The 24,951-nt window shown below is 39.1% G+C and overlaps 1 protein-coding gene across 1 annotated transcript; it reads right to left on the reverse strand.

Annotated features, from left to right (window-relative positions):
• Nucleotides 1–7,163: 7,163 nt before the first annotated feature.
• On the reverse strand, nt 7,164–23,998 carry SPESP1 (sperm equatorial segment protein 1). The gene is made up of 2 exons (XM_010340298.2): nt 23,776–23,998; nt 7,164–8,547 (listed from the first exon to the last, which is right to left on the reverse strand). Exons 1-2 carry the CDS (start codon nt 23,837–23,839, stop codon nt 7,496–7,498), a joined length of 1,116 nt encoding a protein of 371 aa, XP_010338600.1. The 5' UTR covers nt 23,840–23,998; the 3' UTR covers nt 7,164–7,495.
• Between the last annotated feature and the right edge of the window lie 953 nt (nt 23,999–24,951).

Raw genomic sequence — 24,951 nt, forward strand, 5'->3', positions numbered from 1 at the left:
GATCCCATTTGTCTATTTTGGCTTTTGTTGCCAATGCTTTTGGCGTTTTAGTCATGAAGTCCTTGCCTATGCCTATGTCCTGAATGGTTTTGCCTAGGTTTTTCTTCTAGGTTTTTTTTTATGGTGTTAGGTCTTATGCTTAAATTTTTAATCCATCTGGAGTTAATTTTAATGTAAGGTGTCAGGAAGGGGTCCAGTTTCTGCTTTCTGCACAGGGCAAGCCGGTTTTCCCAACACCATTTATTAAACATTTATTAATGGGGATAGCGTTGAATCTACAAATTACTTTGGGCAGTATGGCCATTTTCACAATATTGATTCTTCATAACCGTGAGCATGGAATGTTTTTCCATCTGTTTGTGTCCTCTCTTATTTCCTTGAGCAGTGGTTTGTAGTTCTCCTTGAAGAGGTCCTTTACATCCATTGTTAGTTGTATTCCTAGGTATTTTATTCTCTTTGTAGCAAGTGTTAATGGCAGCTCATTCCTGATTTGACTCTCTTTAAGTCTGTTATTGGTATATAGGAATGCTTGTGATTTCTGCACATTGGTTTTGCATCCTGAGACTTTGCTGAAGTTGCTTATCAGTTTAAGGAGATTTGGGGCTGAGAAAACAGGGTCTTCTAAATATACAATCATGTCGTCTGCAAATAGAGACAATTTGAATTCCTCCTTCCCTAATTGAATACCTTTTATTTCTTTTTCTTGCCTGACTGCTCTGGCTAGAACTTCCAATACTGTATTGAATAGGAGGGGTGAGAGAGGGCATCCTTGTCTAGTGCCAGATTTCAAAGGGAATGCTTCCAGTTTTTGCCCATTCAGTATGATACTGGCTGTGGGTTTGTCATAAGTAGCTTTTATTATTTTGAGATACATTCTGTCTATACCTAGTTTATTGAGAGTTTTTAGCACAAAGTGCTGTTGAATTTTGTCAAAGGCCTTCTCTGCATCTATTGAGATAACCATGTGGTTTTTGTCTTTGGTTCTGTTTATATGGTGGATTACATTTATAAACCTGCGTAGGTTGAACCAGCCTTGCATCCCTGGGATGAAGCCTGCTTGATCATGATGGATAAGCTTTTTGATGTGCTGTTGCAACTGGTTTGCCAGTATTTTACTGAATATTTTTGCATCTATGTTCATCACAGATATTGGCCTGAAGTTTTCTTTTTTTGTTGAGTCTCTGTGAGGTTTTGGTATCAGGACACACTGGTCTCATAAAATGATTTGGGAAGGAGTCCCTTGTTTTGAATTGTTTTGAATAGTTTCAGGAGTGGTACCAGCTCCTCTTTGTATGCCTGGTAGAATTCGGTTGTGAACCCATCTGGACCTGGGCTTTTTTTGGTTGGGCTTTATATTTATTTATTTATTTATTTAGATGGAAGTAAACCCTTTTATTTCAGTTCACTTCTCTCAGTGTCTAAGGGACCCACCAGCCCATATCCAGTCAGCTGAATAATGCTGTTTGGCTCTTTGTTTCCATTATTTAGCCTAGTAGTTTTCAACCCTGGGAGCACAGTAGGGTCACCTGGTTTTGTTTTGTTTTTTTTCTCAGACAGGGTCTTGCTCTGTCACACAGGCCAGAATGCAGTGGCATGATCGTGGCTCATGCAGCCTTGACCTCCCACGCTCAAGTGACAAGTGATTTTCCTGCCTCAGTCTCTTGAGGAGCTGGAACCACAGGCACATGCCACCATGTCCAACTGCGAATTTTCTTTTTTTGGAGACAGGGTCTCACTCCGTTGCCCAGGCCGGAGTGCAGTGGGTGCAATCATAGCTTGCTGCAGCCTCTTGGCAACCTATGCCGGGCTTCTAGAAGCAGCATGGGCAAGAAAAGGAAGCGAAAGAGGCTCTGGCCTTGCTGACTCAACTTCAGCCCTTTTTATTGGTCTATTTAGGGTTTTGACTTCTTCCTGGTGTAGGATTGGGAGGGGGCGAGTGTCCAAGAATTTACCCATTTCTTCCAGGTTTACTGGTTTATGTGCATAGAGTTGTTTGTAGTAATCTGTGATGGTAGTTTGTATTTCTGTGGAATCAGTGATGATATCCCCCTTATTGTTTTTTATTGCATCTATTTGATTCTTCTCTCTTTTCTTTTTTATTAATCTGGCTAACGGTCTGTCTATTTTGTTGATCTTTTCTAAAAACCAGCTCCTGGATTTATTGATTTTTTTTTGAAGGGTTTTTTGTGTCTCTTTCTCCTTCAGTTCTGCTCTGATCTTAGTTATTTCTTGTCTTCTGCTAGCTTTTGAGATTTTTTGATCTTGCTCCTCTAGCTGTTTCAATTTTGATGACAGGGTATCAATTTTAGATCTTTCCTTGCTTCTCATATGGGCATTTATTCTTCTAAATTTTCCTTTAGACATCACTTTACATGTGCCCCAGAGATTCTGGTACATTGTGTCTTCGTTCTCATTGGTTTCAAAGAACATTTTTATTTCTGCCTTCATTTCATTGTTTATCCAGTCAATATTCAAGAGCCAGTTGTTCAGTTTCCATGAAGTTGTGTGGTTCTGAGTTAGTTTCTTAATCCTGAGTTCTAATTTGATTGCACTGTGGTCTGATAGACTGTTATGATTTACATTCTTTTGCATTTGCTGAGGAGTGATTTACTTCCAATTATGTGGCCAATTTTAGAGTAGGTGTGATGTGGTGCTGAGAAAAATGTATGTTCTGTGGATCTGGGGTGGAGAGTTCTGTAGATGTCTATTAGGTTTGCTTGGTCCAGATCTGAGTTCAAGTCCTGAATATCCTTGTTAATTTTCTGTCTCATTGATCTAATATTGACAGTGGAGAGTTAAAGTCTCCCACTATTATTGTGTGGGAGTCTAAGTCTCTTTGTAGGTTGTAAAGAAATTGCTTTATGTATCTGGGTGCACCTGTATTGGGTGCATATATATTTAGGATCATTAGCTCTTCTTGTTGCCTTGATCCTTTTACATTATGTAATGCCCTTCTTTGTCTCTTTGGATTTTTGTTGGTTTAGAGTCTATTTTATCTGAGACTAGGATTGTAGCTCCTGCTTTCTTTTGCCCTCCATTTGCTTGGTAAATCTTCCTCCATCCCTTGATTTTAAGCCTATGTGTATCCTTGCATGTGAGACGGGTTTCCTGGATACAGCACACCGATGGATTTTGACATTTTATCCAATTTGCCAGTCTCTGTCTTTTGATTGGGGCATTTAGCCCATTGACATTTAGGGTTAATATTGTTATGTGTGAATTTGACCCTGCCATTTTGATGCTAGCTGGTTGTTTTGCCCATAAGTTGGTGCAGTTTTTTCACTGTGTTGATGCTCTTTACCATTTGGTACATTTTTGGAGTCGCTGGTACTGGTTGTTCCTTTCTATGTTTAGTGTTTCTTTCAGGAGCTCTTGTAAGGCAGGCCTGGTGGTGACAAAATCTCTCAGCAATTGCTTGTTTGTAAAGGATTTTATTTCTCCTTCACTTGTGAAGCTCAGTTTGGCTGGATATGAAATTCTAGGTTGAAAGTTCTTTTCTTTAAGGATATTGAATATCAGCCCTCACTCTATTCTGGCTTATAGGGATTCTGCTGAGAGATTTGCTGTAAGTCTGATGGGCTTCCCTTTGTGGGTAACCCGACCTTTCTCTCTGGCTACCTTTCATTTCCTTCATTTCAACCCTGGTGAATCTGACAATTATGTACCTTGGGGTTGCTCTTCTTGAGGAATACCTTTGTGGTGTTTTCTGTATTTCCTGGACTTGAATATTGGCCTGCCTTGTTAGGTTGAGGAAGTTCTCCTGGATAATATCCTGAAGAGTGTTTTCCAGCTTGGATTCATTATCTCCATCACATTCAGCTACACCTATCAAATGTAGATTAGATCTTTTCACATATTCCTGTATTTCTTGGAGGCTTTGTTCATGTCTTTTCACTCTTTTTTCTCTAACCTTGATTTCTCATTTTATTTCATTGAGTTGATCTTCAATCTCCGATATGCTTTCTTGTGCTTGGTCAATTTGGCTATTGAAATTTGTGTATGCTTCGCGAAGTTCTTGTGTTGTATTTTTCAGCTCCATCAGGTCATTTATATTCTTCTCTAAGCTGTTTATTCTCATTAGCATTTTGTCAAACCTTTTTTCAAGGTTCTTAGTTTCTTTGCATTCAGTTAGAACATGTTCTTTTATCTCAGAGAAGTTTGTTATTACCCACCTTCTGAAGCCTGTTTCTGTCAATTCATCAGACTCATTCTCCATCCAGCTTTGTTTCCTTGCTGGTGAGGAGTTGTGATCCCTTGGAGGAGAGGCGTTCTGGTTTTGGGTGTTTTCATCCTTTTTGTGCTGGTTTCTTCCCATCTTTGTGGATTTATCTACCTGTGCTCTTTGTATTTGGTGACTTCCGGATGGGGTCTCTGAGTGGACGTCCTTTTTTTGATGATGAAGTTACTTCTCTCTGTTTTTTAGTTTTCCTTCTAACAGCCAGGCCCCTCTGCTGCAGGACTACTGGAGGTCCACTCCAGACCCTGCTTGCCTGGGGATCACCTGTGGCAGCTGCAGAACAGTAAGGGTTGCTGCCAGTTTCTTCTCCTGTTATCTTTGTCCCAGAAGGGTACCTGCTAGCCATCAGCCTGTGCTCTCCTTTATGAGGTGTCTCTTTGGATATACAGGGATCAGGGAGCTGCTTGAGGAGACAGTCTGTCCCTTATAGGAGCTCAAGTGCTGAGCTGTGAGCTCCATTGTTCCATTCAGAGCTGCTGTGCAGGTACATTTAAGTCTGCTTCAGTGGAACTCATAACTGCCCTTTTTTCCAGGTGCTTTGTCCTGGGAAGGTTGGGCTTTATTTATAAGTTCCTGATGTGCTGCTGCCTTTTTTCAGAGATGCCCTGTCCAGCAAGGAGATGGCCTAATCACAGTCTGCCAGCAGAGGTGTTGCTGAGCTGCTGTGGGCTCTGCTCAGCTGCTGTGTGAACTTCCTTATGGTTTTGTCTATAGAGTTATAGTTAGAACTGCCTCGGTAATGATGGTCTGCCTCAGTAATGGCAGACTGCCTCAGTAATGGCGGATTGCCTCGGTAATGGCAGACTGCCTCTGTAATGGCAGACTGCCTCAGTAGTGGTGGACTGCCTTGGTAATGACAGACACGCCCTTCTCCCCACAGAGCTGGACCACCCTGGGTCCAGCTGTGCTTGCTGTTAAAGTCTCGATCCAAAGCGTTTCAGATTGCTGGTCTTTGTGGGGGTGGGACCCGCCAAGCCACATCACCTGGCTCCATTTCAGCTCCCTTTTATTCAGTTGAATGAGTAGCTTTGTCTCCCAGGCATTCCAGGCACCAGTTGAAACAGCCGCCCAGATTTGTGTGAGTTTTTGTGTGGAGACCCACTGCACCAGCTGAAACAGCCATGCTGGAAACTCAGCTTGGAAACATGGCGCTTTTCAACCTGGGAATCTCCTGGTCTGTGGGCAGTAATAACTCATTTGGAAATGTGATCACTCACTCTCTGCAGTGTTCTGGCTGGAGGCTGCACTCCAGAGCTGTTCCTATTTGGCCATCTTGGATCCCCCTGCTCTTTTTTGTTTGTTTGTTTTTTCCCTTAAGACAGTCTTGCTCTGTCTCCCAGGCTGGAGTGCAGTGGTACAATCTCAGCTCATTGCAACCTCTGCCTCCTGGGTTCAAGCAATTTTCCAGCCAGGCAGGATTACAGGTGCCCACCACCATGTCCAGCTAATTTTTGCATTTTTAGTAGAGACGGGGTTTCACCATGTTGGCCAGGCTGGTTTTGAACTCCTGACCTTAGGTGATCCACCCGCCTTGGCCTCCCAAAGTGCTGGGATTACAGGCATGAGCCACTGTGCCTGGCCTGATTCTCCCTCTTAATTGCCACTTCTTTCCACCTACTCCAAGCAGCATTTGGCTTATGCACAGTACACTTCTACTTTTGCCCACTTTCAAAACTGTAGCGAGTGGGTTGTTGTTGTTGTTTTTTTAATGCTAATTTGATCATACCTGTCCTTTTTGCTTAAAATCCGCTAATGGCTTCTCATTGATCATAGGGTAATGGTTAAAATATTCAATAACGCACTGAAAGTGCCACAGGATCTATTCTGACCTGGTGTGTATGTCACCAGATCCATCTTGTGATGCTCTTCCTTGCCTTTCTACACTCCAGGTAATTCCTGAACTTCTCATCCTTATTTTTAATTCTGGTGTTACAACAGCATTCATACCTGCTGTTCCCTCTGTCTGGAATGCTCACTTTCTCCTTATGCACACCCTGATCTTTCAGACTACACCTTAACTGCCACTTTCTTGGGGTAACTTTCTCATTGTTCTTGGTCTGAGGTCAAATATCTCACACCTTCATAACAGCTTATCACAACCGAAATTTTAAAATTTTTGAAATTATTTGTTTAATGCCTATCTTTCCTGCTATAATCTAATCACAAAGAGAAAAGAAAGTAGGTCTTATTTTTGTATCCCCAAAGCCTAACATCTATCATGTCTTGCACATAGTAAAAGGTCAATAAATCTTTATCAAATTATGAATAAATATCTTGATAAATAAATGTGTTTGAATATAATACTGGTCAAATCATAAACAGAATTACCTGAACCAAAGTTACAATATTACACAATTAACCTTAATGGTGTCAGTCATACTCTCTGACAAAAGATTTGCAAAGCTTCAATGTGTATGTACACAAGGATAAGAAGTGAGAACTCCAAAAGTACTTAATGACAAAAGAATAAGGTTGTATCTTAATATATTACCTAAATTCAAAGGAATCACACCTATATTCAAATAAAAGTTTGGATACAAGCCCCAAAGTTACACTATTAAGATAGAAAACTCTCTGGGCACACTGACTCATGCCTGTAATCCCAGAACTTTGGGAGGCTGAGGCGGGCAGATTGCCTGAGGTCAGGAGTTTGAGACTAGCCTGGCCAACATGGTGAAACCCTGTCTCTACTAAAAATATAAAAATTAGCCAGGCGTGGTGGCAGGCACCTGTAATCCCAGCTACTCAGGAGGCTGAAGCAGGAGAATTTCCTGAACGCAGGAGGCAGAGGTGGCAGTGAGCCAAGATTGCACCACTGCCCTCCAGCATGCATGACACAGTGAGACTCCATCTCAAAAAAAGGAAGAAAAAAAAGACAGAAAACTCAGATTATCTGAAAAAATAATAAAGACCACACAATCCAAAATTTTGTATTTTATGTATATATATTTGAAACTAGTTATAGAGATCACAGTCTCTTAACTTATAAAATGAGTAAATTCAATCTATTCAAGTAAAATCAAAGCTTATTTTAAAGATCTTCACATTTAAAATTAATGAGAAAGAACTACAAACTCCTGAACCAACATTTTATTTTAAGTTAGGTCTTTAGTGCATATGAAAATTGTTCATAACACATGACACATAAAGATGTTGTCACATTGAACTACAATAGAAAATATTTTTATACAACTTTTGAAATTACTAATATGCTTATTTCTCCTGTAGAAAAAATGCAGTTTGTTTAAATCAACTTTGTCATGGAATATCAAGTAGGTTTAAAATTTTTATATTATTGTTTAATAACTTTTTAATAAGACTTTGAGTCTCCCCTTGATCTACACATAATATATTTTTTAATGTATGGAATACTGTAGCAGCTTTTTCTCTCATCTCCGGTGGAACACATTTAATATCTAAATATTCATAGAGCTTAAATCTAGAATTATACAGCATGTTAATAACAGTTTCAATGTCATCAATTTTATTACTCGTTTGTCCTAGTGACAATAACTGGGATTTATACATTGTTTTTAATTTATGTTCTGCTGCTGCTGCTAGAGCAAGGCTTCGTTTTAGGTAATCTTTAGAGGCTTGAATATCTTCTCTATATTCTGGTTTGCTGGTGTCACTAAGTGCCTGTTGCACTCGTGAATTAATATCTAAAATTTTTTTCAAAATGTCATCATTATTCCAACTCTGTGGGTGTCTTCCAAATGTTGGTTCTTCAGGATTTTCTACTGCAGTTTCACCAGAGAGCTGAGGAACATCTTCTGATTCTGTAGACATCTCAATCCCTGTGCTCCTATAAAAAGAGGTGACAGGTGATTCGCATGAGGTGAAATATGGACTTGTATATGATTCAGTAACAACTGGCAATGTTTTTGGTGCCTTAGTGTGTCTTGCAGTTGGCTCCGGCTCCGGCTCTGGCTCTGGCTCTGGCTCTTCATTTTCAATATAAGGTTCGTCTGTGCGTAAAACAATGGAAACATTGTTTGGTTTGATTGACCAGAATGGGGTACTTTCAATGTGTTTTTTCCTTCCTGTTTCTGGTGTGAAGCCTCTAGTAGGGAAAGTTGTAGGTTCTTCACTCACAGGATTGATTAAACCATCATTCTCAGTTGAAGTGTCTCCGTGTGTAATTATCTCCTTAAATTTTGATCCCTTCGATCTTACAGAATAAACATGTTTTGGAGAATTAGATTTTTTCTCACGACCTGGCTCCCTAGTGGGAACACTTAGTATTAGGTTCTCTAAAGCTTGTATATAATGATTCAAGTTTTGTTCTTCATCAGGTGTCATAGTTATGCCTTAAGGGAAAAAAATCAAATAAATAATAAGTAACATTTATTATTATATACGACACATTGACAGAATCTACTGACCAAAATTTATTTCATATGCTATCACTTAAAAATTGAAATAAAGAACCAATAAGCAAAGCACTTTTGATACACAGTTAACTTTCACTTAAATAAACAAAATTATTTCTTCAGGTTCTTATTAAAACAGTTGAGTAAGATTATTGCAAAAGTTGCATATTAACACCACTCTCTCTACATTGCTGCTTTGATCCTCCCATACAACTTATGATTCAACAGGCAACTTATTAAACCAAAATTCTTGATTATGTCCTCTGACACAATGGTGTGCTGGAGTAGGCTTATACTGGTTCACTAGAGCCCATTGTTAGATTTTTATGAATTTTGTGAGCCAGATGTTACACACAGACATTTTTAAAAATTAACTTATTTACATTTACAAATAAATCATATTAAAAACAAATGCAATAAATACCCCAAACTCATCGCTTTCTAATTATTTCACTATTTTCTCTGCTGGTGAGGTTATTTACATCTAGTGTGTCTGTATGATGAAAATGTAATATGATGGTGTGCTATTGTGCATCTCTACCTCCCTGCTCAGTGATGTCAACTTGATAGTTTGAAATCAACCATGGTGAGAGTATCTACGCCATGTAAATGAGCAAATGCTATAAATCAGAGTTTCCTCCTCTCTCTCAAAAGCCAGTTTTAAATATTTACCAGTGTACTACTGCCTTAAACTCAACAAAGATCTAACTAAGTAACGTTTTATTGGAACCCAATTAGTCTTGTCCATTTGTTTATGTATTATCTATAGGTGCTTTTGCCTGCAACAGTAGAGTAGCCATAAGAGACCACATGGCCTGCAAAGCTGAAAATACTATCTGACCCTTTACAGAACAAGTTTGCCGGTTCCTGGTCTAAATCATCAACATTTCACTCTTAACAACAGAATGGTAGTTCTATTTCGTGAACCACTGGCTGCACCTTCCTTCTCCTCACCCGCCCGTGGATTAAAAAAACATATATATTCTTGACTAAAGTCTGATCAGGAAATATTTCCTGTCTTTTATTTTAAGCATCAAATTGTCTTAGTTGATTTAAAAAGGAAAAAATACAGAAAAGACCAATAAAAGGCCAAGGGTATTGTTGGGGCATCTAATGTGGAGGGTCTTTTTTTGAGGGGTCTCCTAAAATAAAATATTTTGATAAGCAAAATTTAAAAAATGGTAGTTCTATTTATACTCCTATTTTGCAGCATCTGAGCAGTAAACCCTCTCATTTCCAATGTGGAGAACAGAAAAGATAATAAGATATTCTGGAATTCTGGGAGTAGTTTTATTTTAAGCATCCAATTGTTTTAGTTGATTTAAAAAGGAAAAAATATAGAAAAGACCAAAAGAAGGCCAAGGGTATCGTTAGGGCCTCTATCTAATATGGAGGGTCTTTTTCTGAGGGATCTCCTAAAATAAAACATTTTGATAAGCCAAAAAAAAACACCAGTAGTTATATTTATACTCCTATTTTGCAGTATCTGAGCAGTAAAGCCTCTCATTTCTAATGTGGAGAAATGAGAAAAGACAGTAAGATATTAAGATATTCTGGAATTCTGTTCAATTAAATGTGACTTTTAATGGTTTACAGTATTTAAAGGTTTACTGTATTAAAATACTCCTGACCCAGAGTATTTTAATTTTAAGTGCCATGATATTTTACTATGTGCTGTTTTAAGGTTTGCCATTTTCAAGTATACAAATTGATTTAACCCAGAGAAGGAAGTCACTAACCCAGGGAAGGAAGTCACTTCTCACCAAACGCTAATGTATTACTCCTACCTGAACCATCCCTCTGCAGGCTAAAGTAATAAACTTTCTGTTCAGGAGGCACTTTTATTTAGCTTTTTGGTAAGCACAAAGTACTCAAAAATTGCCTTGTATTTACATGTTTCTCCTCTCTTCTTTATTCTGTTACAACTTAGAAAGACCAGATAGCCCGGGCGCGGTGGCTCAAGCCTGTAATCCCAGCACTTTGGGAGGCCGAGGCGGGTGGATCACGAGGTCGAGAGATCGAGACCAACCTGGTCAACATGGTGAAACCCCGTCTCTACTAAAAATACAAAAAATTAGCTGGGCATGGTGGTGCGTGCCTGTAATCCCAGCTACTCAGGAGGCTGAGGCAGGAGAATTGCCTGAACCCAGGAGGCGGAGGTTGCGGTGAGCCGAGATCGCGCCATTGCACTCCAGCCTGGGTAACAAGAGCGAAACTCCGTCTCAAAAAAAAAAAAGACCAGATAGACGTTTAATCAAAATTAAAACCGTATTTCTAAATTTTAAAAAATTCTTAATAAGAACAGTTTAGTGAGCCAATGTGGTAGTGGAAAGATACCACACTTGCCTGGAGATCTTGATTCTAAAAGCAAATTCTACATTTTACGTAATGCTTAGAAAAGCCTTGTATACTCCTAAGATCCAAATGATGATGATAGGTGAAAAAGAAAGCATAGAACATAAAGTAGAGTTTGATGCTATCCTTATAACACTTTTAAAAAATCACTCACATAGTATCATATATTTTGTCTGTGAACTGCAGACTTTTTTACTGGACTGGAATGATAACAAACTAAACCCATATGGGCAGTTGCCTCTGAGGAGAGGGAGTAGGACTCCGTTTGGTCAGTAGAGGTGACTTTATAATGTTTTACTCCCTAAACACACACACACACACACACAAACACACACACACACACACCCCTCAATCATTTAATACAGTAAACCATTAAAAGTCACATTTACTTTTTAAGTTTCAAGTATTTTTTCTCCTTTATTTTTTAATGACAAAAATTGTATGAAAATCACATTAAAAATAACTTATTCATGTAAACTCATATTTATAGAACGCATTGTTCAGAGTCTTCATGAAGGTAATATTGAGTAAAATGAATATCCCTTGTGCAGTGAAAATAAAATATTTGATCCTGGTCCTGGCTCTACCAATTTATAGCAGCATGACCTTAGGCAATTATTTAACTTATCTGAACATTCACTTAACTATAAAACTAAGATACTACATTTGCCTTTTCATCTCACAGAACCAAATAAATTAAATATTTTTAAGCATTTTCAAAGCTATAGAGCACTAATAAGATATTATTCTTTATAAAGGTAACTGCTTATATTTCTCATTTTAAATATAAATTTCCTTTAAAATTTGGTAGAAAAACATGGTCCCTAAAAAGAACATTAAAATATGCTTTGTATCTTATTTAATGGGAAACAGTAGAAGCTTTTCCGCTAAAGACAGGAACAAGGTAAGAATACCTAATATCCTCATTACTGTTAATATTTAACATCATATTGGAGACACTAGTCAATGCAATTAGACAAGGGAAAATAATTGGGGACATGAGAATTGGAAAGAAAGAGGTAAAACTATCTTCATATACAGATGATGTAATTATAAATACAGACAACACAAAAGAATCCATTGAAAAGCTACCACCATTAGTAAGAGAATTTCATAAACAGCAAGTCATGAAAATCAATATATTAAAATGAATATACAAATAAAAACTAGTTAGAAGAGATGAGAAAGAAGATGCTGTTTACATAACAGAAAAAAAATGAAACAAATATTGGCTGTGTGCAATGACTCATACCTGTAATTCCAGCACTTTGGGAGGCTGAGGGGGACAGATGGCTTGAGCCCAGGGGATCAAGACCAGCCTGGGAAATGTGGTAAAATGCCAACTCTATAAAAATACAAGAATAAGCTGGGTACAGTGGCATACACCTGTAGTCCCAGCTACTGAGAAGGCTGAAGTGAAAGGATCGCTTGAGCCTGGGGATGTTGAGGCTGCAGTGAGCCATGATCTTTCCACTGCACTCTAGCCTGGGATTATATATATATAATAAAACAAAACATTTTTCAATGAAGAGTTATAGTAGGCTAAATAATGAATATTCAAAGATATCACCCTAGAACCCGTAAATATTACCTTAAGAAAAAAGGGTCTTTGCAGATGTGGTTAAATTAAGTTTCTTGATGTGGGGCGATTATTCTGGATTACCTCAGTGGATTCTAAATCCAATCACAAATAGAGAGACACAAAGAGATTTGACACACATGCAGAAGACAAAGAAGTAGTATAGAGGAAGAGGCAGAGATCAGACTGATGTGGTCACAAGTCAAGGAATGTGGGCAGACGCCAGAAATTGGAAGAGGCAAGGAGCATATCTTCCCTTGAGCTTCCAGGGGGAGCATGGCTCAGCCTATGCCTTGATTTTGGCTCAGGAAAATGGATTCAAGACTTCTGACCTCTAGAACTGTGAGAGTAAATTTCTGCTGTTTTAAACCACCAAGTTTGTGGTAATTTGTTATAGCAGCTACAGCAAACTAACATAGGAATATAATAAAATATTCTGAAAGACATAAATATCAACAAATAGTTATACCATGATCTCAGATGAGAAGATTCAACATCATAAAGATATTTATATGTCATATCCTCTCTTTTAATTTATACATTTAATATGTTCCTTAAAATGCCACTAATTTTTTTCTGGAGTTAGAAAAATTTATTATAAAGTTTATTTGGAAGAACAAATAAGAACAGCCAGGAAAACAAACCCTAGCCTTATCAAATATTAAAATCAAATATTTAAATATGTTACAAAGTCTCTATTATGAAAAATAGTATAGCATTGGCCATGAATAGATGAATGGAGCAGAATGGAAAATACAGAAATAGACCCAATTGCATATGGAAAAAGATGCAATTTATGAACTATTCCAATGAATAATTAAAGAAGCCATTTATAATTAAAATGTGATCATTTTGCAATAATTTTTTTCTCCCAGGCTGGAGTGCAATGGTGCAATCTCAGCCCACTACAACCTCTGCTTCCCAGAGTAGCTGGGATTACAGGCACCCACCACCATGCCCAGCTAATTTTTGTATTTTTTAGTAGAGATGGAGTTTCACCAGGCTGGCCAGGCTGTTCCTGAACTCCTGACCTTAGGTAATCCACCTGCCTTGGCCCCACAAAGTGCTGGGATTACAGGCCTTAGCCATCGCGCCCAGCCTTTGCAATAATTTTCTATGGCTGTGCATGTCTAAAAAGGTACAAAATCAGACATCATGTGTTTCCTAATGGAAAAACACACTACCACCTATGAAGTAGTCTCGTAAAAAAAAAAACAAAAAAAACAAAAACAAAGTCAAATCTGAATCCAGTAGGTCTCCCTAGATAACTAACAATACAGAAAACACATAGGACAGCAAGGGAGATATTAAATTACACCATGGGGATATAATCAGCAAAACCTAGACTGTGAGAAACTAAAGGATGTATGACCCAGTTTCTTCAACAAATTGCAAGGGGAAAAACAGAGATGGAGGAAGAACTATAGATTAAAAGAGAATTAACAGGTATATTAGTAAGTTATATGTATAAATCTTACTTGAATTCCAATTCTATCAAACTGGAAAAAGAGAAAGACAATCAGAAAACACTAACCAGATATTTAATAACATTAAGGAATTACCATTATAAGTAAACAATTACATTGTTTTGTGTTTTGTAAAGTCCGTATTAGTGCATCATGCTGAAATATATAAAATTATATGATGTCTAGAATTTGCTTCTAAACAATCCAAGCCCAAGAAATTGAGAAGGGTGTTCAGAGAGGTGAGAGGAAAAGGAATGTGGGTAGAATTATCAATGAAATAGGGTTAATCATGAATTAATAGTAACTAAAGCTAGAAATCACCACTAAAGAACTTACCCATGTAACCAAAAACCACCTGTTCCCCCAAAATTATTGAAATGATGATAATAATGATAACTGAAGCTATTATAAATATGTGGAAATTATAAATTCTTTGTACTTGTGTATATAAATTTTTCCATAATAAAATTTTTAATATGAAAAAGATTTTAATTCTGAGCAACCATCATAAGCAAATCTAAAATGTATAACCAACAAAGGTTTCAATGCTTTTAAAAAGACATTGCCAGCCGGGCGCGGTGGCTCAAGCCTGTAATCCCAGCACTTTGGGAGGCTGAGGCGTGTGGATCACGAGGTCAAGAGATCGAGACCATCCTGGTCAACATGGTGAAACCCCGTCTCTACTAAAAATACAAAAAACTAGCTGGGCGTGGTGGCGCGTGCCTGTAATCCCAACTACTTAGGAGGCTGAGGCAGGAGAATTGCCTGAGCCCAGGAGGCGGAGGTTGCGGTGAGCCGAGATCGCGCCATTGCACTCCAGCCTGGGTAACAAGAGCGAAACTCCGTCTCAAAAAAAAAAAAAAAAAAAAGACATTGCCATTAAATTATAGTCTGCTGAACACTTGCTTTGCAAACCATTTAGCTTGCTTCTTCTCAAAGTAGTAAATAAGATACCAGGTAGATATTAGGTGAGTTAGAGTGTCAAAGGACAGGAAAAGGAGATACTTACTACTAGTTGACTCCTTAACAAACTGAAATACTTATTATCCGCTTCTATTGTTACTGAGGCAACACCCAAAAGCCTGTTCTTGGCTGCCTAGCAACAGAGTGCCCTATCTCCTATCTCACTTTTCCTCTGTTCTTCATGTACCCTTGGCTCCATATTTTTCTATCGTTAAACCCATCTTGTCTCCATACACCTTCTACCTCCTGCTTTTGTCCCCTAAAACATCTCCATATTTCATGTTGACCTTCTCAGTTTTACTAATCAGATCTGCTCTTGCAAATCAATTTGATCTTTATAAAAATGTTTGTAGTTAAGGTAGTAAAAGATAGTGGAGCCTCAAATACCCCTACAGATGGCCACGGCCACTGTGAAAACCCGCTTTTCTCTATTCTTCAGGAGGTGCTAGAAAGGTGAACAAAATCCAAATTCTTACAAAGAACAGACAATCCTGCTAGAAGTTGTGTTATTATACTTGGATATTCATAGTCTATACTGGCATAGTTAACAATATCCTCTCTATTTTTAACAGTAAGTGATTCATGAAAACATGGCAGTGTCCTAGAACATAGCTATGGCTCAGGTAAGAATCTCCAGCTTGAGAAATCATGATGCTGCCTTCCAGTGCCTCTCGTAAGGAGGATGGCTAACTCCTAAGCAGGCTTGAGATTTTGCTGGAATCTCAGATATGAGGCCGGCAGGTGAGCCTGAGGTTGCCGGCACTTCTCTTCTTAAAATAGTACAGGAAGAACTGTCACACAACAGAAATGATAAGAAACTAAACAAAACGGTACTAAACAACTGTAGGAATAAAAGTGGTAGGAAATCTGAAGGGCAAAACGGACGATAATGATTTAAAAGATCCTGAGAGCTTCCACTAATTGAATCATCACAATGTGGCAGGCACTATACCACAAGCTTTAAATGGGAGAAGTACTTTTTCAAAGAAGAAAAGGAAGATGCTTAGAAAGGATAAGCAATTTGCTTAAGATTATATTCAACTTATAAGAATTAAGGATGGGATTTGAACACAGGCTGCCTTACTTCAAAGCAGGTGCATGTAACAACTACACAATGTTGTTATAAAGAAATGACAGAAGGATGCTGGCAAAACTGTATTAGTGTTATGATAAAATTATTCTGCAGGGATACTACTCTATTTAAAAATACATGTGAACACTAAATAAAATCAAATAAATAAATACAATATACAAAACTGTCCTGTCAACTGGACCAAAATATGTTAAACTACATGTGAATATTAAAATTAAATTAAATTAAATATGGCCAAATCTTGTTCTATCATCAAATGGACCAAAATGCATCCTTTTTGAACATTAAGATGTACCTAGCAATATTGAAAACAATCCAAATACAATGTTTTCTTACCACAAAGTATGATTAACTGACAGTCAATAACTTACCAAAAAAAAATCCAGTTGACACAGAAATAAAAGGCAATTTAATTACTTTTGAATTTATTATAAGGAAAATAATAAAATTATGATTTAAAATAAGCAATGTAATATAAAACTTTCAGCCCGGGCATGGTGGCTCACACCTGCAATCTCAGCATTTTGGGAGACGGAGGCAGGCAGATCACCTGAGGTCAGGAGTTCAAGACCAACCTGTCCAACATAGTGAAACCCTGTCTCTACTAAAAATACAAAAATTAGCCAGCCATGGTGACATGTGCCTGTAATCCCAGCTACTCTGGAGGCTGAGGCAGGAGAATCCCTTGATTCCAGGAGGCAGAGGTTGCAATGAGCCAAGGTCATGCCATTGTACTTGAGCCTGGGGTACAAGAGTGAAATTCTGTTTCAATAAATAAATAAATAAATAAAACAAAATAAATAAAATGTTAAAACTTCATTCAGTAAATAATGTATGTGAAATATATTTCCTTTTCATAGAATGACCAATTAAAAGAGAAGGAGCAGGGTACGAAAAATAATGTAAAAGCCAATTTGCGTGAAAACTTGCTAAAACTCATTGTTCATAAAAGATATGCAAATTAAAAACAATTTTGGTTTTGGCAGTCAAGTAGGCAAATATTTTTTTAATTATAAAACCTAGATTGGGATGTGTATATGTTACTTCCTTAGTGAAGTAAGTTCCATGCTACACAGAGAGGGGAACAATAAAACCCATTTCCCATATACCCTGAAGAACACACAGCATGGCCTGCTGAGGGGCTGGGGGTGAGGGAAGGGAACTTAGAGGATGGGTCAACAGGTGCAGCAAACCACCAGGGCACACGTATACCTATGTAACAAAACTGCACATTCCGCACATGTATCCTGGGTTTGTTTTTTTTTTTAATAAAGAAAAAAATAAATTCCATCCTTACTCCCCTTTTGATCCCTAAATCCTTCTTTAGTCTTTCTCTAGCACACTGACCTGTTCTTTACAGAATTTAGACAGTTCTAACTGTATTTGTTTGTTTAATGTTTGTTAACTGCTACACTTAGTAAGCTCTTTGAGAGCTGTGACACATCTACTTTGTTCATTATTTCCTCTGTTCTACCCATGCCTAGAACCATACTAGACAGTCAAAAAGTATTTGTTAAATGATTAACTGAATGAACAGAATGCTGGAAAATATGCAAATTAATTGCACCTCTAGTAATTTAGCTTAAGAAAATAATCACAGGTACAAACATTTCTGTAGAAGAATACAGAGGAGGAAAACTAGACTTCATGTTACGTTTAAAAATAAATCTACTAGTCTAAAAACTATCACATGGGGGTGCAGTTTCCCTAATTGTCCAATAATTGTTAGAGAGAAAATTTTAAATGAATCATAACAATTTTCTTTTATTTTAGGCAAAGTAGGCAGTTTTTTAAATAATAAAAGACACAGCTTACTATGTCTTTCTAAATTTCTAAGTGTTAAATTTATATAAAATAACATCACAAACATCATGGTGAAATAGTTCCAGTTCTCAGACAGCCCTCATACTTCTTATAACTGCCTCTTACTAAATACTTAATATAAGTTTAGATCACATAAACTTAAGTCCTACTAATCATCTTTCATTGAATTCTATCAACCTAAAGTAACACTGCATTAACATAATTTTAATGCAAGTCACAATCTTAATATTAAAATATTTTCATAATTTACCTTTTATTTCTCTTAAAATATGCAATTCAATGGTTTTCAGTATGTTCACAGAGTGGTCCAATCACCACCACAATCTAAGTTGTATTGTCACCCCCACAATAAAACCCATTTCCCATAACCCCTATCACCCAATCCCTGGACAACCACTAATCTACTTTCTGTACCTATGTATTTGCCTATGCTAAACATTTCATATAAATGGAATCATATGATACATGTCCTTTTATGAGTGGCTTCTTATACATAGCATAATGCCTTCAAGATCATCCATGTTGTAGCATGTATCAGTACTTCATTCATTTTTATGGCCAAATAATATTCCATTGCATAGATATACATACATTTCTACTTTGCCCTTGGCCAGTAACCTTGATAGGGCAACTGCTGATTGCATCCAAAATTTAACCAAGAATTACAGATGCTCATTTTGTTAAAGATTTGACTATAACTAGGATTTTTATTACAACAATAGTGAAAACAGAATGACTTTATCCATAAAGAACTCATGTATATAAAACTTAAACATATACCAAGCATCCGCACTCTGGCTGAATGTCCATAACTTTGGAGAACAAATTGCTTGTATTTTCTACACATGCCATGAAGTGGACTCACAAAGAACAGACTTCCCTTATTCTACAGCAGTTAAGTGCTAAAGTAAGAATAACTGAAAGCTGTCACCATGTAAGAACTACCAGTTAAAACATGAACACTTTCCAATTAAAATGAACTTTAATGAAGGTTAAAATGTTAAAATGAACTGAGCTGAAGTACTGTATTTCCAACTCAAAGTAGTAATAATTGTGCTTGATTACTGAGATGTACTCAAGGAATGGTCATAAAAGGAAATATTAGACCTTGTTATTCATCCAGCAATTTTCCTATAATTTATTATTATTCAAATCTTAATTTTTGCTGACAGGTAAATAAACAAGTTATTATGTTCATATTAATCAGGTGTTCCAGTTAAAGAAATGAACTTTATGACTTTGAACTTCCTGGTATTCATGTCCTTGGGTTGTGTCTTCTCACACTGGATATAGGCTTGCCGCATGTGACTCGTCTTGGCCTACAGGATATTAGCAAGTCTGATACAGCACAGGCTTAGTAAGAGCATCCATGTTGGGGCTCATGAATCTCCCTCTTGGAAGCAAAATTCCATGGTGTAAAGAAACTTGGGCTAGCGGACTGAAAGATGAGAAGTCATGTAAATACCCTGGAGAATGAGAGGCCATATTGGATATTACTATCCATTTGAACATCCAGCTGAATGCAGCTGCATGAATGACCTCAGCTATACCATTTGAAGCAGAGCTGCCCAGCTCAATCTAGTGAACCCATATAATCATGAAAAATGATAAATTTGGGGAGTAGTCTTTTTTTTTTTTTTTTTTTTTTTGAGACAGAGTCTCGCTCTGTCGCCAGGCTGGAGTGCAGTGGCGTGATCTCGGCTCCCTGCAACCTCCACCTCCCTTGTTCAAGCAATTCTCCTGCCTCAGTCTCCCAAGTAGCTGGGACTACAGGCGCACACCACTAGGCCCAGCTAATTTTTGTGTATTTTAGTAGAGACGGGGTTTCACCATGTTGGCCAGGATGGTCTCGATCCCTTGACCTCGTGATCCACCCGCCTCGGCCTCCCAAAGTGCTGGGATTACAGGTGTGAGCAGCCGGGGTAGCAGTCTTTTATGCCACAACAGACAACCAAAATAGCCTCATTAAATTATGTTACAATTCTAGTTTGGATAAAGCGTTAAAAATCAAGACATATCCTCTGAGTAATGTTATAATTGGAACCAAAATAAACTCATGACTTTAAATATTTCTCTTCTAGTTCTGTTCACTAAAATGACAAAAGTAACAGTACTGCCCCACTGCACTAGTCTAGTACGTCTCACAGGCACTTCGGTCTCTAATACCATGTTCTACATCCCCCTGGAAAGACGATTTATTCCATTCAGAGTGAGAAAGACACAGAGGGGAAAGACATAAAGTGGGCTTGGAACAATCAGTTAATGTCAGAAAACAAGAAGTCTTTAGAAATATGTGGGATCCTATCAAAAGAACACGAGAGGACAGCTCACAGTGGCTTTAAATGGTCAAGGTATGAATATTTGAGCCTCAGAAAAAATTATACTCAGGTTAAATAAATTGTATGTTTTTAAAGTGCTTCAAATATATAGTGATACTAAAAGAAAACTTTTCAAATCACTAGTATTTTATTTGGATATGAAAAATTGTTAAGTTTAATTTCACATATATTATCAAGAGATTAAAGTATATTCATTTAAGGGATAATATGGTCAAAAGAACAGAAAGACGGGACTTTTTTCCCCCATAAAATACTAATGGACAGGATAATGAAACTTCCTGCTACTGTCCCACAGGTTATCTCTGGACACCCACCTATCAGATGACACGCTCCTCATTATCTCAAACATTAATGAAGTGTGTCATGACATTTCATTCACAGGTTTGACAGACCCTCCTAAGTGCTACAGCCTTGGCCACTAACAGTGTAAAGTGAACTTGCAGCACCAGAACCCAGTGTTATTTTTAGAATGTATCTGAAATAAAAGAAATCTGCTTTTCCTTTGAATTTCTTTGGTGATAGAGTCAAACAATTCTTGCTGGTTGCTGCCTTATTATTTCCCTTGCCTTGTCTGGTTCATTAGAACAAAATCCTTCCTAAAGACAATGACAGAAGCCAAAGACTGACATATTGAGCCTTCTTATAATACCAATCTAGAAATAAGAGCTTTTGTAATCCTAGACTAAAACCAGTGCCATTAACCCTATTTTTCCTAGTCTATATCAAGAGATGATCTACATGATCCAATTTATTTGGGACATATCCCAAAATTAATATTTTATTTATATTTAAAATGTTAAATTACACAATTTTGATTTAAATGTTAACATATTAATATACTTTAATTTTATTTTTAATATTAGTTTGCCCTCCCAGCCCATGAATATTTGATGACTTAAAATTATAAAAGACAAATTATATAATTTTAATAGTAGTTGATATCACTTAAATATGTAACTATTAAGTTAATATTACTTTAGAAGTTACTGTGCTTTTCTTTTTTTTGAGATGAGGTCTCACTCCGTCACCCAGGCTGGAAGGCAGTGGTGCCATCTCAGGTCACCGCAACCTCTACCTCCTGGGCTCAGGTGATCCTCCCACCTCAGCCTCCTAAACAGCTGGGACTACAGGCGTGCCTCACCACATATGGCTAATTTTTGTATTTTTTGTAAAGACGGGGTTTTGCCATGTTGCCCAGGCTGGTCTTAAATTTCTGGGCTCAAGTAATCTGCCTGCCTTGGACTCCCAAAGTGCTGGGATTACAGGCATAAGCCACCGCACCCAACCTGTACACTTTTTTTTAAAGCAAAAAGAATTCTCATTAAGAAGTTGCACAATATAAATACATTAAAGAGGCATGATTTTAAAAATGAGAAAGTATTTATGGAAAAATCAGGTACAGGAAACTGAACATATTAAATTCTATATAGTAAAAAGCTGTTTATCCAGCCCATCAGGGTATGTGTGTGTGTGTGTGTGTGTGTGTGTGTGTAAAGGAGTGCCAAATTCTGTATACCCAAGTGGCATTTATGTCTAACTGAATTTAAATTAAACAAATACTAGCTAAACTTGGATTGGGCCAATACAAGAAGTACTGAGATTTCAACAAATGCAGTTACTTAATACACCCCTGATGTTTATGTAATATAACCTCCAAACTGTAGCCAGTATCTAGAAACAGTGTGTCAAAGCTGCAGTTTTCATCATAAAAACCTATGTGCCTTATCTTTTGCATCTTGCCAACAATCGTTCAAATAGTGGCCATATGAAAGAATGCATAGCTGATTTACATCAAACTCAATTATATACTTATTTTCATATACTTATTTTTAAAACAAAATTAAAATTATTTAGAGAAAAGAGAGACAGATACAGAGAAAGAGCCATGTACCACGGCCTGCTCTATATATTTCTTAATCCACTCTGTAAAACAGAGGTAAATTACATTTTCCATGACATCTTCTATGATTACAACCTGTATATAGTTTCCTCATGTCTTATAACATCTATATATTCAACACAAAATCACCTTTTTTTCTGAGAAGTGTTTTTTCAACCCTTTTCTTTCTTCCCAAGAAGACTTAGGGAATATGGTGCAAAGAAAGAGAACAGGCCATGAAATTATGGTGTTAGGCAAGAGAAAGTGCTAAGTTAAGTGGGTGTCCAGGGACTCCTACCCAGCAGCCCCCGAGTACTGTGTGACAGTGTTAAAATCACTTCAGTTAAAGTCTCCATATATGTTAGTCACTTGTGATTTGCTGATCTACAACTATCAAAATGCAATAACTGGTGTCAGTAATAATGATCATCCGACACCAAGAAAAGACAGTAGCATCTTCATTATGTTCTGGTCCTTTATGCCAAGGAAGAAAAATTTTACAAAACTTATTAAAAACAGCTACAAATTATAAGTGCTATTATTTAAAGAGATAACTTTAGTTTTCTGGGACACTTTAGAACTTTTCCCACTACTATTCATGATAATTTAGATTGTGTCGTATTTTGTTTCTAAATCGATTTTCAACTAAGATCTTTTAGCGATTCTGAAACATAGATTTGCATAATCAGCATGCACAATACTACTTTTTTCACACCTGTTAAATTGGATTTATTGATTTAAGTTAAACCAAATTCCAGCATTACTAAATCCCACAGTGAACTAGCTAGACTAAATGGGTAAGCCTCACCAATCTGACTTAAATACTAAGTGCCTCAAGGTGCCCACATGACATTGGTAACGAAGTCTTAGTGCCCCTGAATTTGAGTTTATTGGTTTTCAGCTTCTGGGGAGGGACAAAATTGCTTTTTGTCAAGTCGTTATAATCCTGCTTAACTCAGGTTTTGAATACCGTGTGCACATGCGTGCTCTCTGGGACTGCATCATCGGGTGAGTGTCCCAGACCGCGGCCCGCAATCCACACGCTCTCCAACTTTTACTGCACGGGTCAACTTTTTTCTGTACAGGGCCAGACAGTAAATACTTCAGGCTTTGGAGGCCAGACTGTGCGGCAACCACCTCACCCCGCTGTTGCAACGCGGGGAAAGCAGCCATGGGTAATACATAAAGGAATGAGCGCGGCTGTGTTCCAATAAAACTTTATTCACGAACAATGAAATGTGAATGTCATGCTTTTCCACACGTCATGAAGGAGCACATTTCATATTTACATTTGAAAATGCAAAAAAAGCATGCCTAGCTGGCCAGCCACTTGGCGACGTGGCCGGCTGGCGGCAGTCAGCCAACCCCCGCGCCGTCACCCGCCCACCCAAGGCTGGGGAAGGGCCGCGGGGCAGAGGCAGGCCTCTCGGGGGGGATCCACCGGCGCCCACCGCCTGCCCGCGCCCCCCGTCAGTCGGGGCCCCGCCGCCTGAGTCGCTGCGTGCCCTGAGCAGGAGAGGAGAGGGACAACCCTCGGCGTCGAGGCCAGGACCCTGGACAGGGGGAGGGAGGCGTGTAGGAACAGGGAGAAGGAAGGGCCAGGCTTCGGGGTCGCGGAGCCCGGGAGGTTCCCCCGGGTCCGCTGCCGCCTCGGGCCGGTCACTCACTCGGATAAGCCGGCACAGACGAAGGCCATAGCAACAGCGCAACTAGAAGGACTAAGGGCTCCATGGGCGTCGTCCACAGCACTCCGCCATGCGACCGTAACGTTCTGGGGCCACCAGGCTGGGAACCGCAGGGCCGACAGGAGAGGTGTCAGCGCCGGACCGTCCTGCCTCAGGCCCCGGGACGCCCCGCAACCGTTGTCCCCAGCGCGCAAGCGCAGCGGGGAGAGAGCGGGGCGCGCGAGCGGCCAAGGCCCGCCCCCTCCTGGGGCCGCGTGCTGGAGGCTGGGGACCGCGCGCGTCCCGCCCCTTTTCCCAGTGCGCATGCTCGCTCCGCCTTCGTAGGTCCGGGCCGAGCCGGAACTGGGAACGACTCCATACTGCGTGCGCCCGTGAAGCTTCGGGGCGGGTCGGGGCTCGGCCCATCCTGCGCGCTGGGGATACAGCGGTGGCCGGAACGCGGTCCAGGCGAGGAAAGAACTGTAATGAGAAAGGCCAATAACCTGGCCGTTATCACGCGTGAAAGGTCTGTCGTGGGGAAAGCACTCAGTACTGCTGCACAGTGGAAACCACGCCCTGACAGCGGCTGGGGGGCTTGGCTCAGTGGAGGACAGCTTGGAGCGCTCCGAGAACTGAGCTGGGAGGGCAGTTGTCGGAGGCCCGGGGGGAGAGGTAGGCAAGGGCATTAAAAACACATTGAGGGGTTTGGGTGTTTTTGCTTCTTCAAAAGATCACATTCCATTTCCTTGACATTCTGAAAAAGATAGGGTGGGGCGAGGGAGTACGACAACGAAGGGATAACATGAGGGTGTTTGGGGGGGTGATGGATAGGGGTGGCCCCAAGAATCTATACATGTGTTAAAATTCACAGAAGGCCTGGCACGTGGCTCACGCCTGTAATCTTAGTACTTTCGGAGGCTCAGGTGGGCGGATCACCTGAGGTCAGGAGATGGAGACCAGCCTGGCCATCGTGGTGAAATTTCGTCACTACCAAAAACACAAAATTAGCTGGGCATGGTGGCGCACACCTGTAGTCCCAACTACTTGGGAGGCTGAGGTAGGAGGATGGCTTGAACCCGGGAGGCAGAGGTTGCAGTGAGCCAAGATCATACCACTGCATTCCAGCCTGGCCAACAGAGGGAGACTCCACCTAAAAAAAAAAAAAAAAAAATTCGCAGA

The sequence above is a fragment of the Saimiri boliviensis genome, chromosome 2 (genome assembly GCF_048565385.1).
Source record: "Saimiri boliviensis isolate mSaiBol1 chromosome 2, mSaiBol1.pri, whole genome shotgun sequence".
Taxonomy (NCBI): domain Eukaryota; kingdom Metazoa; phylum Chordata; class Mammalia; order Primates; family Cebidae; genus Saimiri; species Saimiri boliviensis.